Source organism: Parasteatoda tepidariorum, chromosome 5 (assembly GCF_982258835.1).
Source record: "Parasteatoda tepidariorum strain Cologne lab strain chromosome 5, Ptep-v5.0, whole genome shotgun sequence".
Taxonomy (NCBI): domain Eukaryota; kingdom Metazoa; phylum Arthropoda; class Arachnida; order Araneae; family Theridiidae; genus Parasteatoda; species Parasteatoda tepidariorum.
The window spans coordinates 54,704,358-54,719,433 of NC_141759.1; the positions used below are offsets into that span (position 1 = coordinate 54,704,358).

At 30.9% G+C, this 15,076-nt stretch overlaps 1 protein-coding gene across 2 annotated transcripts in view; it reads right to left on the reverse strand.

The window, feature by feature from the left end:
- Positions 1-362: 362 nt before the first annotated feature.
- LOC107439425 (thrombospondin type-1 domain-containing protein 7B) overlaps positions 363-15,076 on the reverse strand; it is a 524,453-nt gene continuing 509,739 nt past the window's right edge. For both annotated transcript variants that reach the window (XM_087163956.1, XM_087163957.1), the window contains 3 exons: positions 12,264-12,476; positions 8,706-8,796; positions 363-3,832 (listed from right to left, as the gene is read on the reverse strand). In XM_087163956.1, the coding sequence (XP_087020082.1) occupies positions 3,697-3,832; positions 8,706-8,796; positions 12,264-12,476 (440 nt within the window). In that variant the 3' untranslated portion in view covers positions 363-3,696. The remainder of the gene's footprint in view (positions 3,833-8,705; positions 8,797-12,263; positions 12,477-15,076) is intronic.

Genomic DNA, 15,076 nt, shown 5'->3' on the forward strand with positions numbered 1-15,076 from the left:
CAGCGGTAGTGAAAATTTCAAAACAAATAAAACTTTTATATGATGAACACGACCGTTCTTTTTATTTGACTTTTATTACGTCTGTTTAAATCTTTAACTAGAAGAAGTAGCCATATTCCATTGACTCTAATTTATTACAAATTACGATTAGGAAAAATATTTTCTGAAACTACAGAAATTCTGTAGTAGTTGGAGGACATGCTTAAAAACGTTATACGCAATAAACTGAAATTTTAAAAATTTCGAATTTTATTAATAACAAAATAACTTAATAGCTGGACTTAATTACCTACAGAAATATGAAAGTGGAATGAAAAATCACGTACAATATGCAAACACACGTAAAGAAGAAACATGGAATATTGCATGTACAATAACATTTATTACAAACAATAAATTTTTAGGAGTTCCAAGATATAGAAAATGAAAAATGGATACATTACAGAAATAGAATAATATAATTTCTCAAGTTTTTCTGAAACTTTTTTTTTTTACGAGAATGAGTAAAAAGAAAAATTACATGTAGCAATGTACTTTTACGCGCAACAATATTTTTTAATTCAATCAATATAAGACAAAAAGAAATTCAATCGATACATTGAAAAATTAATAAAATATAAAAGTGACAGTAATATTGCCTCCACTTTTCGAGAGTGAAAAAATAACTAATAAAAACTTACACAAAATTAAAATAAAAAAGAAGGTATTAAAAATCAAACAATAAACAAATATCTGCACAATGATATACAACAATACAGATTATTGTATTGAATACTATAATATTGTATTGACTTGATAGAAAACATTGATATTGCAATTAAATATATGTATAGAATTGAGATATATACTCTCACTTTAATGAAAAATCTAAGGAAAGTAAAAAAAAAATAAAATAAAAATATTTAAACAAAGTAAATTACAACCAATGTTCATGAAAAAGTAACAAAATAAATGGGCTATTTTACTTCAAACAATAAAAGTGAAAGAATGCTTGATTAACCAAAATAATTCACAAGGAATGTTCATGAAAATTCAAACAAATGTGTTCTATTAGACAAGAAAAAAAAGTAAAATAAAATAAAAACAACATTATAATAGATTTGTACAATGCAACAACTGATTGAAGATAATGAAATTGAAAATAACAATAATAAAGAATACAGGTAACTAAATTAATAAGTATTCGCAATTGATATTTTTATTTTTTAATTAATAACAATGTGTGATTTTTTTCTCTCAAATGTAAAGAATAGATGAGCACACAAAAATAGTATTAATAGTAAAGTTAAAAAGTAAGTTTGCTGATTTAATTACTCAGCAAAATTGAAATAAATGTTCTTTTTATGACATTTAATCTACTACTCTTTTTTTTTTCTTCCTAGCTCTTAACTATATTATCATTACAATGAATGAATATACAGACAAATGGGATATTTTTGAAAAATAATAAATGATATAATTACAATGAATATACTTTACACAAAATAAAGCTATCATTTAAGAAGTTTATTTACTTGGGAATTGTAAAAAAGAAACGATACAAAAAACTTAATATATTAATTATTTTGATATAAATTCAACTAAAAATAATGCTATCCTTAAAGTGAAGTATAAATCAAAAGAAAATAATTTTAAATTAAAACACATGATCATTATAAAAGTTTTTTTTATAGCATAAAAATATTAATTAAATGCAATTAAACATTTAGAATCGTTGTGAGGGAATCACAAGAAAAAGAAAGAATTTTTCATGTATTTTATTTCAAACTAAAGATAAGAAGTTTCTTTTCTAAATAAATCTATATTTCAACATTAACTTTTCAAATTTGAATGGAAAATATTATTAATTCGTTTTAATGAAATGTAATTCATAACAAGAATCGCTTTTAGTTCAACAGATTAGAGGTTTAATCACTGGTTATGAGCAGGCGATTTAATTTCCCCCCAGATATAATTCACCATTTAATTTAAGGAATACCAAGTTAGGTAACAATTATTTTTTATACCTCTATAGATCGAGGATATCATTATTACAATACAAAAATTTAATTTAGTACTTTTTTGTATTAATTTTGGTATAAAAAATCGAATAACCGCGAAAAAAACCCGGTGATTTGAAGATGTAAGATCAGCTGCGTTTTGCTTAAAGAACTAAATTTTTCTTATTCAACAGTATGACTGAATTGTGAGTGTCAACAGTTGCGACTGAGAAAAAAAAAACTGTTAACCGCTTCCCTGTTTATCCCGAGTTAACTCGTGTATGTATATATTGCAAATATTTATTATTCCGAGTAAACTCGGGCATAGCAGAATTCGTCACGTTTTGTTTTATCACGTTTTTATTCATCCGGAAGCAAAACAAAAAAAATAATAATAATCTACTGTGATTGGAAGTTTGCCAATTTTTGTTCGTGAGTTTTGCTATTTCTGGCACTGCAAACGTGTTTTGTACAATTGCATATACGATGGTTGATAAATTTACATAGAAAAAAAAAAGTAAAAAAATGGCGTTCACGAGAGAAAGGGAAAGTAATGCAGATGATTTTTCAGATTATGAAGATGTGAGCATATACAAAGACTAATATTTAATTTTTTTCATTTGCCCGAGATAATTTAGGATAGAAAACTGATGGTAAATTAAATATTTTTTACACGTAAAAAAAAAAAAAAAAAATTCAACTTAGAATTTGTGTATTATGTTCTGTTTTAGTTCCTTGAATTTATTAATGAAATAAAAAAATATGTTGATTTTTTGCATATTTTTTCAAAGAAATTAGTAACGGAAGCGGTTAAACAAACTTTTTTGCTGCATTTCAGACAATCCGAACTGAAATATTCGTTTAGGAGCCTGCTAGTTTTGTCCTCAGTCTAAGTAATATTGTTTGTAGCAAATGACAATCGTTTAACATCACAGTTATACAACTGCGATACCTCTCGTGGAACTTTGTAAGCAATTTTTATAATGGATTAAAATCTAGTTTCCTAAGCAGAACGAAGCTAAAAGTTAATTTCTGTATAATTCTTTTCTCGGTAGAGGGCAGCACTAAATTGTGGTTTTACAATTTTTTTTTTTTTTTTGCAGACTTCACATGGGAAATGATAAGTTATCTTTTGATAATTTGATTTTAATATAGTTAACTCACTTGTTTTTTAATAATTTATTTTTCAAATCACCGGGTGTTTTTGTTCGTTAATAGAAGACCGGTAACTAGTTACTGGAAGAAAAACTGAGCAAAAAATGATATCGTAAGAGTTGTAGCTATAAAATAACAAATCAATTCAAACAAACAAAAAAAAATAAAAAAAAAAAATAAAGAAAGATCAACATTATTAGATATTTGTTTTAGAGAGAAGGTAAACAAGTAATTATTTAACGTAGACAACAACTATCTATCACAGTTCTGATAGTTGCTTTTTTTTCTTCTTCATAATTTTGCCACGTTTTTAATCTTTGTCGACTTCTGAAACTTCATTCAGACGAATGTTTCTTGTGTCAGTCTTATTCTTTAAGAAACACATTCAAGCATCTGCGAAAAAAATGTTTTTTTTTTCACTCGGCCTTGACACATCGAAAGAGTTGAGAAAATGTTTCTTAGTGATTGATTAAGTTTTATCTCATTTCAACACAAAATAATCCAGTTGATTACATATGATATGCCTTATCTGATATGATAGAGCTATCAGTGTTTTATTGTTTCATTCATAATCTCTGTTATGAACTATGCTGTTGGCATTAGGACAATTGTTTGTTTCTGGTGGTGCTAAATTTGTACGCCTTCGTACACTAGGTTGCCTTTCAACACTAATGGGTCTTTGCCGCAGACTGGAACGGCTAAAAAAAATAATAATAGTTACATGTAATTTCATGTTTGATTCAACATTTATAAATTGCTCGAAACAACATTATGCGTACGTTGTGTGCCTCGTTTTATCAGTGGTTCCAACTTTCCAAATCAGCTATCAATAATCAGAAGTACAATATCAGAAGTATATAGTTAGACATAATGAAATTTTAAATTTGCGCAAGTATATGCACTTCTTAATTCTATTTCGGTATTAATAAAATTTTACATGAATTTACCATTAAATAAAAAAATAAAATTTAGGTAAAAGTACCAGGGGTCTGTCCAGAAATTTTGTGAAAGGTCCGTTTTTGTAAAATTGTGAAAAAATTACTCGTAATTTGTGAGTATAAAATAAACGTTAAGTCACATTCTTTCAACCAGGGTTCGCTTTTGTGAATTTGTGCAAACAGGATCCGTTATTGCAAAAAAACTTTTTCAAGGAGTTTTTAAATTGTGTAGACATACAAGATTATGCTCAACACTGTATATACAATTAAAAAAATTAAGTTTTAAAAAATAAACAGCAATTGCAGCTACTAAATAAGCGATTTAGCCTATAATGCTGAAAGCAGAATATTCATTTCGGGCGAATAAAGGAAAAAGCTTCTGCCGAAGACAAAATTTAGTTCGTTTACATCTGTCTTTTCCCCCCCCCCTTCCTGGGAAGGGTTTATTCGATTAACAAAACAATAATGAAGATAAACAAATTTGTGGAGGGTCCGATTAAAAGATATATTAATTTGTGAAGGGTCCGTTTTTAAGTTAAAATATTTTGTGAAGGGTCCGTTTTTACGAAAAGATATTTTGTGAAGGGTCCGATAACGGACCCAAATTTCTTCTAAACAGACCCCTGAGTATCATATTAAAATATGGTTGACATTTGACATTTTATAATTCACTATAAAATGATTAAGTTAAATCAATGACTAGGAATCAATGTTCTAATTTTGGATTAAATCAGAACTAGCTCTTTTTGACTTTATAGCTTAAAGAATTAGCACTTTTAGCTTTTTTACTAAGAATTTTTGGTTACGACAATTCAGATTTGAGATTTTGTTCTTTTGCTTTTCTATACAGTGGGAAGTTTAAGTTTTCGTTCTTAGACGGAGGCAAAAGCCATTTAGATTTTTTCTCACTAAATAGAGAACACTTTTCGATGCTGCCTTGCTGTATAAAAACCTAGAAGCAATAAGCCAGATTATTAGGAAAAGTCTAAAAAAAAAAAAAGTACTTTTTATTACTAAACACTAAGACCGTTATCCTGACTACGAAATCGTAATTGAAGATTAATCGCGATAGTTGTCAGAACTATTAGTTGTTATTACGAGACGTTTTCGGAAAGTAAAGGTTCTTCCCCGATGGCAGCAAAGGAAAAGTTTTTTTGAGCTCGTTTTTTTCATGCAAAAGGCTGCGTTAACAAAAGGCATACAACTCGAAACAAACAAAACGGTTTGCTGTAAATGTAACTATGAACGAAGTAAGCACGTGGTTTCAGATAACTTTAGGAATACTAATTCGGTGACATAGACTTTGCCGGTGACATAGACTTTGCATGTCATGTTGATTATTGAGCTTACGTGACATAATAAAAGAAAAATCGACTTAGAAAAATTCCTTTTTGATTAAATAGAACTATAAGCTAGCCAACATCACTGATATTACCTTTTAAAATATTTCGAAAAATAATATTGTCTACAGTTTAATTCAATAATGGCTAATGTTAAACCAACGAGAAAAATTCTTCTTTCATAAATCTCTCCCAAACGGTTTAGGTCAGGGGTCTGTCCAGACATTTTGTGAAAGGTTCGGTTTTCGTGAAATTGTGAAAAAATTACTCACATTCTTTCAACTAGGGTCCGCTTTTATGAATTTGTGCAAATAGGGTCCGGTTATTGCAAAAACCTTCTTCAAGAAGTTTTTAAATTGTAAATAGATACAAGATTATGCTCGGCACTGTAAAATTATAATAAAAAGAAATTCAAAAATAAACAGCTATTGCTGCTTCTAAATTTGAGACGCAACATACAAATATTTGGTATTTAGCCTATACTTCTGAACGCAGAATATTCATTTCGGAGGAATAATGGAAGAATCGTCTGCCGAAGATCCCATCTTTCTAGTTTTCTGCCCTGGGAAGGGTTTATTCGAATTAATAAAATAGTAATATAGATAAACAAATTTGTGAAGGGTCCGATTTTAAGTTAAAATATTTTGTGAAGGGTCCGTCTTTATGAAAAGATATTTTGTGAAGGGTCCGTTAACGGACCCAAATTTCTTTTAAACAGACCCCTGTAGGTAAAATTTTTGAATTATTTTTAAGATAAGGGGCTAAAATAGCTCCTTGCATCCACCGTCGAAATTTCAGGAAAAGGCTTCTAGAGTTATTACACGCACACACCCACAAACTCTTTCCTTCATTAATATAGTTTACAACTACTCGTATAAGTAAAGTTGGATCAATTTGCCGGAGTTTATTTCGTAACAAAATTTTTTAATATCTTTTTTATCTCAGAACAGATGTCTTTAAATAAAAAAAACTAATTTGCCATGTTTTTTAAAGCATGAACGATTTTACAAAAATAGCATCAGAAGAAGAAGAAAGAAAAAAAGTGGCGCAAGCAAATACAAAATACAACATAGATTAATAAGATCCTTTTCACGCAGAATCCTCTTAAACAATGGCGAAAACTTTCAAAGCTATATCGCGCAATAAGAAATGGAAGTTTAAATAAAACTTTCGGTTTTGTTGATATCAGGGCCATAGATCACTGTTTAGAGGGGTTAAGAAATCCTATTTCTGCTTATATTTTAGTGATCTTATGGGAAACATTAAGATAAGGCCGGAAGATTAGTAGCTTCCAAGAAAAAATAATTTTTTTTGCGTGTTTTTTTAGCACTTCGTGAAAGGTAGGTCGAGAAAGTATTGTTCTTTTCCGATAAATTGTAAAATTATTCAAGTTTTATAGAAGGAGAGAAATAAAGTAAGAATAGTTTTTGAAAAAAAAACATTGAAGTAAGCGCTTAAAATACTTAAAGGAAAATATTTACATCATATTTTAATTAGAGAGTAGTTAGTTAAACATTATTTAACTATTATCTATAGACAATAACAGTACGTTGTAATCAATTGAAGTGTGTTTAATTTTTCATACTAAATCAAAGCATTGATTTAAATCTTTATGGGGCCTTTTCTTCCAGTATTGTCATGTTAAATTAATTTTGGAATTGAGATCAATTTATAAAAAGAAATTCATTTAGTTCATTAGTTAAAATTAATTGGATTTTTAAGAACTCTGTCTTTTGGTGGTAAGGTGGGTGGGGATTATTTTAAAACTTCATTTACTGTATAGAATTGGTCATAAACTTAAATTCATATACAACCGAATTTATAAAATCTGTTTTTATAAATATAAATAAACTCTAAGAGAAATGATCAAATGAACGAATGTATATAGAAGAAGAGAAAATAGTTCCTCAGTGTCAGCCTCTCTTCTTGGCCCTACGCTAACATTTAACAGGGGTCTGTCCAGACATTTTGTGTAAGGTCCGTTTTTCGTGAAATTGTGAAAAAATTACTGACATTCTTTCAACCAGGGTCCGCTTTTATGAATTTGTGAAAATAGGGTCCGTTATTGCAAAAAAAAAAAATAACTTTTTCAAGGAGTTTTTAAATTGTAAAGACATACAAGATTTTGCTCAACACTGTAAAATTATAATTAAAAAAATTAAATTTTAAAAAATAAACAACAATTGCTGCTTCTAAATTAGAGATGCAACATACAAATATTTGGTATTTAGCCTATACTGCTGAACGCAGAATATTAATTTCGGACGAATAATGAAAGAATCGTCTGCCTAAGACAAAACTTAATTCGTTTACATCCATCTTTCTTGTTTTCTGCCCTGGAAAGGGTTTATTCGATTAACAAAATAATAATGAAGATAAACAAATTTGTGAAGGGTCCGATTAAAAGAAAAATCATTTTGTGAAGGGTCCGTTTTTAAGTTAAAATATTTTGTGAAGGGTCCGTTTTTAAGTTAAAATATTTTGTGAAGGGTCCGTTAACGGACCCAAATTTTTTCTAAACAGATCCCTGTTTAATGTTAACCATATTAAATTAAAAGTCCTTTTAATTTCTTTTTCCACTTCCTGAAGTTATCAACAGATGGCTGCACAAATCACAATAAAAATAATTCCCCATCGACATTTAAAAATGAATGAATTTGGTGGGAAGTATACTTCCCTACGGTCTTATAAACGGTTTAAAAACGAAGCATATTTTCCTTTCCTAATTCAAAGAACTAGATAAATCAGTTTGTAGTACTGGAAAAGATGTTGAATAAAAGTCATCAACACCAGTTTAAGTAATATTTTTTTGTAATTTAATTTTAAAATATACTAGCTGTTCTAAAGTATGTTAAAAATTTATTTTTCATTTTAACCTATTGTTTTGTTTAAAGCCTTTACATTTTCAATATTTTGCAAATTAGGTTATAACACGCCGGCTTTTATTTCTTTTCCAACAAAGAATTTGCAAGAAATAGCTTTTACTTTGTAAATTAAATTTAATAACAGTTTTAACTTTTTACAAGTATTTTAATGATTATTTGGAAACATTTTGGAAATATCTTCAGTGTTGTTTCCTTAGAATTTAAATAGTGCAAGAATCCCTTAAAAAAAATGAAAGTTAAATTTTAAATAGAGAATCAAGATGATGTAATTAATTAATTAAAACTTAACTTTATATCATTTTTAATGAACAATAGATTAAAAAAAGATTTTTTTTAAACCTAAAACAGAGTTTATCAAAAAAAAAAGCAGAAATCTTTGAAATATTAAAAAACTAAACTTTTACTAACCACATCATATACACAGTAATGGCTACAAAAATGACAAAAGCCGTCCCTATAGATATCATGGCGTACATCCAAAAACTGACTTGGCTGTCATCTGAAAAAAGATACCAATAAACATCTCAAATGATAAATATGTTATTTATCTAATCAGAAAATGAATCCAATTTACAAAAGCAAAAAACTGAACTAAATTTAAAAACTACTCCACGTAAAGTCATAATTAAGTAATTTTCACAAAAATACTTCCATTTTTGACAAAAAATAGGTCCTTAAGAATAAAACTTGAATCAACCCCTGTTTACGATTGGATTTATAACACTAATACATCAGGGGTCTGTCCAGACATTTTGCGAAAGGTCCGTTTTTCGTGAAATTATGAAGAAATTACTCACATTCTTTCAACCAGGGTTCGCTTTTATGAATTAGTGCAAATAGGGTCCGTTATTGCAAAAAAAAAAAACTTTTTCAAGAAGTTTTTAAATTGTGAAGACATACAAGATTATGCTCAACACTGTAAAATTATAATTAAAAAAATAAACAACAATTGCTGCTTCTAAATTAGAGATGCAACATACAAATATTTGGTATTTAGCCTATACTGCTGAATATTAATTTCGGAGGAATAATGGAAGAATCGTCTGCCGAAGACAAAACTTAATTCGTTTACATCTATCTTTCTTGTTTTCTGCCCTGTAAAGGGTTTATTCGATTAACAAAATAATAATGAAGATAAACAAATTTGTGAAGGGTCCGATTAAAAGAAAAATCATTTTGTGAAGGGTCCGTTTTTAAGTTAAAATATTTTGTGAAGGGTCCGTTTTTAAGTTAAAATATTTTGTGAAGGGTCCATTTTTATGAAAAGATATTTTGTGAAGGGTCCGTTAACGGACCCAAATTTCTTATAAACAGACCCCTGGGTAAACTTTAGCTCAGACGTTACTTATGCCTCTTCGACGAAAGAGAGCGAGATTTCAACAACTTACGGAGTTTGAAAGGGGGAGAATCATCGGCTTTTGTGAAGCTGGATTGTCTCATCGTGCAGTAGCCGCTCGTGTGCAGCGTAACTGCAGCACAGTGATGCGTGTTTGGAAGCAGTGGACGGACGAGTGTCAGACAACTCGGAAATCTGGGAGTGGAGCCCGAAATGTCACGTCAGTTCGCGATGATAGACATCTGGTCCGCATGGCGCTGACAGACCGTACGGCTCCCTCTAGACAACTGGCAGCACAGTGGTCCATAACTACATTCGTTTCATTGTGTGCTTCATCAATTCGTAGACGTCAACTGCAGCATGGACTGAGCGCAAGAACTCCTTTATACAGGATCACACACACGCTAAACCATAGCTGCCTGCGGCTACAATGGGCCAATCAGCATAAGGACTGGCGAGCTGATTGGCTGCATATCATGTTTTCTGACGAATCCCGCTTTGATTTGTGGTACCATGATCGCCGCATTCGTGTCAGACGCTATGCCTGTGAATGCTACCTTCCGGAGTGCATTATCAGGGGTCTGTCCAGACATTTTGTGAAAGGTACGTTTTTCGTGAAATTGTGAAAAAATTACTTACATTCTTTCAACCAGGGTCCGCTTTTATGAATTTGTGCAAATAGGGTCCGTTATTGCAAAAAATTTTTTTTTCAAGGAGTTTTTAAATTGTAAAGACATACAAGATTATGCTCAACACTGTAAAATTGTAATTAAAAAAATTAAATTTTAAAAAATAAACAACAATTGCTGCTTCTAAATTAGAGATGCAACATACAAATATTTGGTATTTAGCCTATACTGCTGAACGCAGAATATTAATTTCGGAGGAATAATGGAAGAATCGTCTGCCGAAGACAAAACTTAATTCGTTTACATCCATCTTTCTTGTTTTCTGCCCTGGAAAGGGTTTATTCGATTAACAAAATAATAATGAAGATAAACAAATTTGTGAAGGGTCCGATTAAAAGAAAAATCATTTTGTGAAGGGTCCGTTAACGGACCCAAATTTCTTTTAAACAGACACCTGATTATCGAACGCCACAGTGGGCAAACACCCGGAGTTATGGTCTGGGGTGCCATAGCATATCATGGACGATCTCAATTGCTACGAATTGTGGGTAATCTGAACAACAACCGGTACATCAGTGAAGTTTTACAGCCCCAAGCTGTTCCCTTCCTTCAAGCCTTGCAAGGCGCTGTATTTCAACAAGACAATGCCCGCCCTCATATTGCTAGGACTGTTCAATCCTTGCTTGCAATGCGGCAGGTACAGCTTCTTGCTTGGCCTGCGTATTCCCCAGATACGTCACCGATTGAACATGTGTGTCATTTCGTTGGTCGGTGCCTCGTTCGTGATCCTCGTCCTGTTGCTTCTACAGACGAACTTTGGGTACGCATACAAACTATATGGAATGTTCTTCCTCAGAGAGACATTCAAAGTTTGCCTGACTCCATTCCATGTCGTGTAGCAGCACTTATTGCGGTGCGTGGTGGCTACACAAAATACTAATTTCGATCCCTTGTTATTGTTTGTTTGCTTTGAAAGTTTAATCATTTATTTATACCACTACCACTCAACCGTGTAGTAAATTTCATTCAATTATGACGATTCCTTCATGGTGTTGCAATTTTCACAAACAGGAATAATTTCAATAAAAAAGTTATTTTTTCATTTTACATACAATATCAGGGGTCTGTCCAGACATTTTGTGAAAGGTCCGTTTTTAGTGAAATTGTGAAAAAATTACTCACATTCTTTCAACCAGGGTCCGCTTTTATGAATTTGTGCAAATAGGGTCCGTTATTGCAAAAAAAAAAATTTTTTTTCAAGGAGTTTTTAAATTGTATAGACATACAAGATTATGCTCAACACTGTAAAATTGTAATTAAAAAAATTTAATTTTAAAAAATGAACAACAATTGCTCCTTCTAAATTAGAGATGCAACATACAAATATTTGATATTTAGCCTATACTGCTGAACGCAGAATATTAATTTCGGACGAATAATGGAAGAATCGTCTGCCGAAGACAAAACTTAATTCGTTTACATCCATCTTTCTTGTTTTCTGCCCTGGAAAGGGTTTATTCGATTAACAAAATAATAATGAAGATAAACAAATTTGTGAAGGGTCCGATTAAAAGAAAAATCATTTTGTGAAGGGTCCGTTTTTAAGTTAAAATATTTTGTGAAGGGTCCGTTTTTATGAAAAGATATTTTGTGAAGGGTCCGTTAACGGACCCAAATTTCTTCTAAACAGACCCCTGAATATAAATTTACATACAATATAGTTTGCACGAAAATAGAGATATTTTTAAAAAAAATTTCGGTTCCCTTAACTCTAATAAATAACGCTATTTGAGCTTCACAGCGCATGCGCGAAAATTTCCTTGTTGCTAAAAGGTGGAATATAAGATTAGCATAAACGTAAGAAGAACTCTATGCAAAATCTATCTAATATGGCTCAATTTGACACCGTAATAAGATAGAATCAAACGCTAATGATATCCTGGTTCAAAGCATTCCATAATTTTTTAACAGCGCAGGCATTGAGAGAAACATTTGACCTACCTGGGTAATATTTGACCTGTGTAGGAGCTGAATGATTGGCAGGGGGATGAGGCCCGTTTAGAATATTTTTACAAGGGACGTGTGAGTGTTGTTCGAGAATGGTGGTATATCCATCTCCGTTATCACAGTAGCAAAGACCCGATAGGGAATCGCACCGACCACCTAGTTTCTGGCACCAGTGCTCACAAGGAAGTGGTACGGATACGCAGCCACCTATTGAGGAAATTGACAAAAGAAACCATCATCAATAACTCAATTAACAAAGTAACAATTAAAATGTTTTTAAATAAATATAACGAATATAATTCAATAAAATAAAATAAAGAAATGAAATAAATCTAACAATGAAATAAAAAATGAAATTGACAATCAAATAGTTGACAATTATAAAAGGAGAAATTTAATCTTTTTATTTTACATCAGACATGTGAGAAATTGCTTCCTCATCTCATCTGTGTCCAGCTATTATAAGTTAAAAAAATAATAAATTACACTTCAAATTGAAATTACAATTTTTTTAAGAACTTATCAAATGATTTCATTAAAATTTTGTTATATTAAATTACATTTATTTAAATTTTTTTACATCACCCTATGAAAATTGTTTTTTGGTTATCATTAAATAAAATAATAAAAACATTAAATAATTATTATAAATCATGTTTTGCATGGAATAACCATTGGATAAAAAAAAATTTCATAATTGTGCGCAAAATTATTCACTTAAAAGAGTTCTCGAGACATAGCGAAATACGCAAAAAGTAAAATTAACGTTTGGGGACCAAATTTTCGACCGCTCTCCTGGTCAAACTATTGGGACCATATTTTCCAAATTGTTAGTACCGAGCAGTGGTGGCTCAGGTGATAGAGGGCTCGCTTTGCAATGAGGTGAACCGGGTCCGAATCCCAGCGATGACTGGTCGATAAGAATTCCGCCTCCGGCACGCACCGACCACAGTTCTGACGTAAAATATCCTCAGTGGTAGATAGATCATGGGTTAGAGTCTCCTTGCCGTTGTGCTAACCGTGGGAAATGTTCGGGGTTTTTCTCTCCATGTAACGTAAATGTGGGTTAGTTCCATCAAAAAGTTCTCCACGAAGGCAAGTTTTTCCCCAATACTAGATCCATGAGTTTCTTTGTCTTATGAATTAAAATTACAAGGTTACAGAGCTGAACAAGCAGTAGTCTTGAACTCAAATTTTGATCGGTTGTTCAACGACGGTTATAAAATAAATTGCTGCTGCTCTCACCCTCCAAATTTGAGTAGAGAATCCTAAATCCATCATTTAAAAAAGGAATGTTTGCAATGCTGGATTTATAGACGATATTCTTGTTCTAACTTGATTATATGCTTCCAACCAGGATTTTATATAGCGCAAAACATGACTGCAGCATTCTTAAAGGATACGTGAAGCAATGAAGCAAAAAATAAAGACATTGATATTAGGGGTCTGTTCAGAAGAAATTTGGGTTCGTTAACAAAATATCTTTTTATATTTGTATCGTTCATGTTTTGTTAATCGAATGAACCCTTCCCAAGGCAGAAAACAAGAAAAATGGATGTAAACGATTAAGTTTTGTCTTCGACAGACGATTCTTCCATTATTCGTCCGAAATGAATACTCTGCGTTCAGCAGTATAGGCTAAGTACCAAATATTTGCATGTTGCATCTCTAATTTAGTAGCAGCAATGGCTGTTTATTTTTGAAATTTTAATTTTTTCAATTATAATTTTACAGTGTTGAGCATAATCTTGTGTCCAGTTACAATTTAAAAACTCCTTGAAAAGGATTTTTGCAATAACAGGACCCTATTTGCACAAATTCACAAAACAGGACCCTGGTTGAAAGAATGTGACTTAACGCCAATTTTATATTCACAAATTGCTAGTAATTTTTTCACAATTTTACAAAAACAGGACCTTTTACAAAATGTCTGGATAGACTCCTGTTAGTAACAAACGAAATTTTTTTTCAATATTAAAAATGATAATTTTTTACGTTTACTAGTTAATAACCAGGGGTCTGTTTAAAAGAAATTTGGGTCCGTTAACGGACCCTTCACAAAATATCTTTTCATAAAAACGGACCCTTCACAAAATATTTGAACTTAAAAACGGATCCTTCGCAAAATGATTTTTCTTTTAATCGGACTCTTCACAAATTTGCTTATCTTCATTATTATTTTGTTAATCGAATAAACCTTTTCCAGGGCAGAAAACAAGAAAGATGGATGTAAACGAATTAAGTTTTGTCTTCGGCAGACGATTCTTTCATTATTCGTCGGAAATTAATATTCTGCGTTCAGCAGTATAGGCTAAATACCAGATATTTGTATGTTGCATCTCTTATTTAGAAGCAGCAATTACTATTTCTTTTTAAAAATTTAAATTTTTTTAATTATAATTTTACAGTGTTGAGCATAATCTTGTACGTCTTTACAATTTAAAAACTTCTTAAAAAAGTTTTTTTTTGGCAATAACGGACCCTATTTGCACAAATTTATAAAAGTGGACCCTGGTTGAAAGAATGTGAGTAATTTTTTTCACAATTTCAAGAAAAACGGACCTTTCACAAAATGTCTGTCCAGACATTTTGTGAAAGGACAGACATTTTGTGATTCTGGACAGTCATTCAGACCCCTGATAACCATAATTATGCTTTTTTAATTACATAAAAATCACTATTTTCATTAAATACGCTAAAAGTGCGCAAATTTCTTTCATTGGGAAATGTGTTTGCGAAAATCTTTGTAAAACTTAAGGGCATTTATTTGTACCAACCTCATTATAGGAAACTCTAATCTTAAAGCT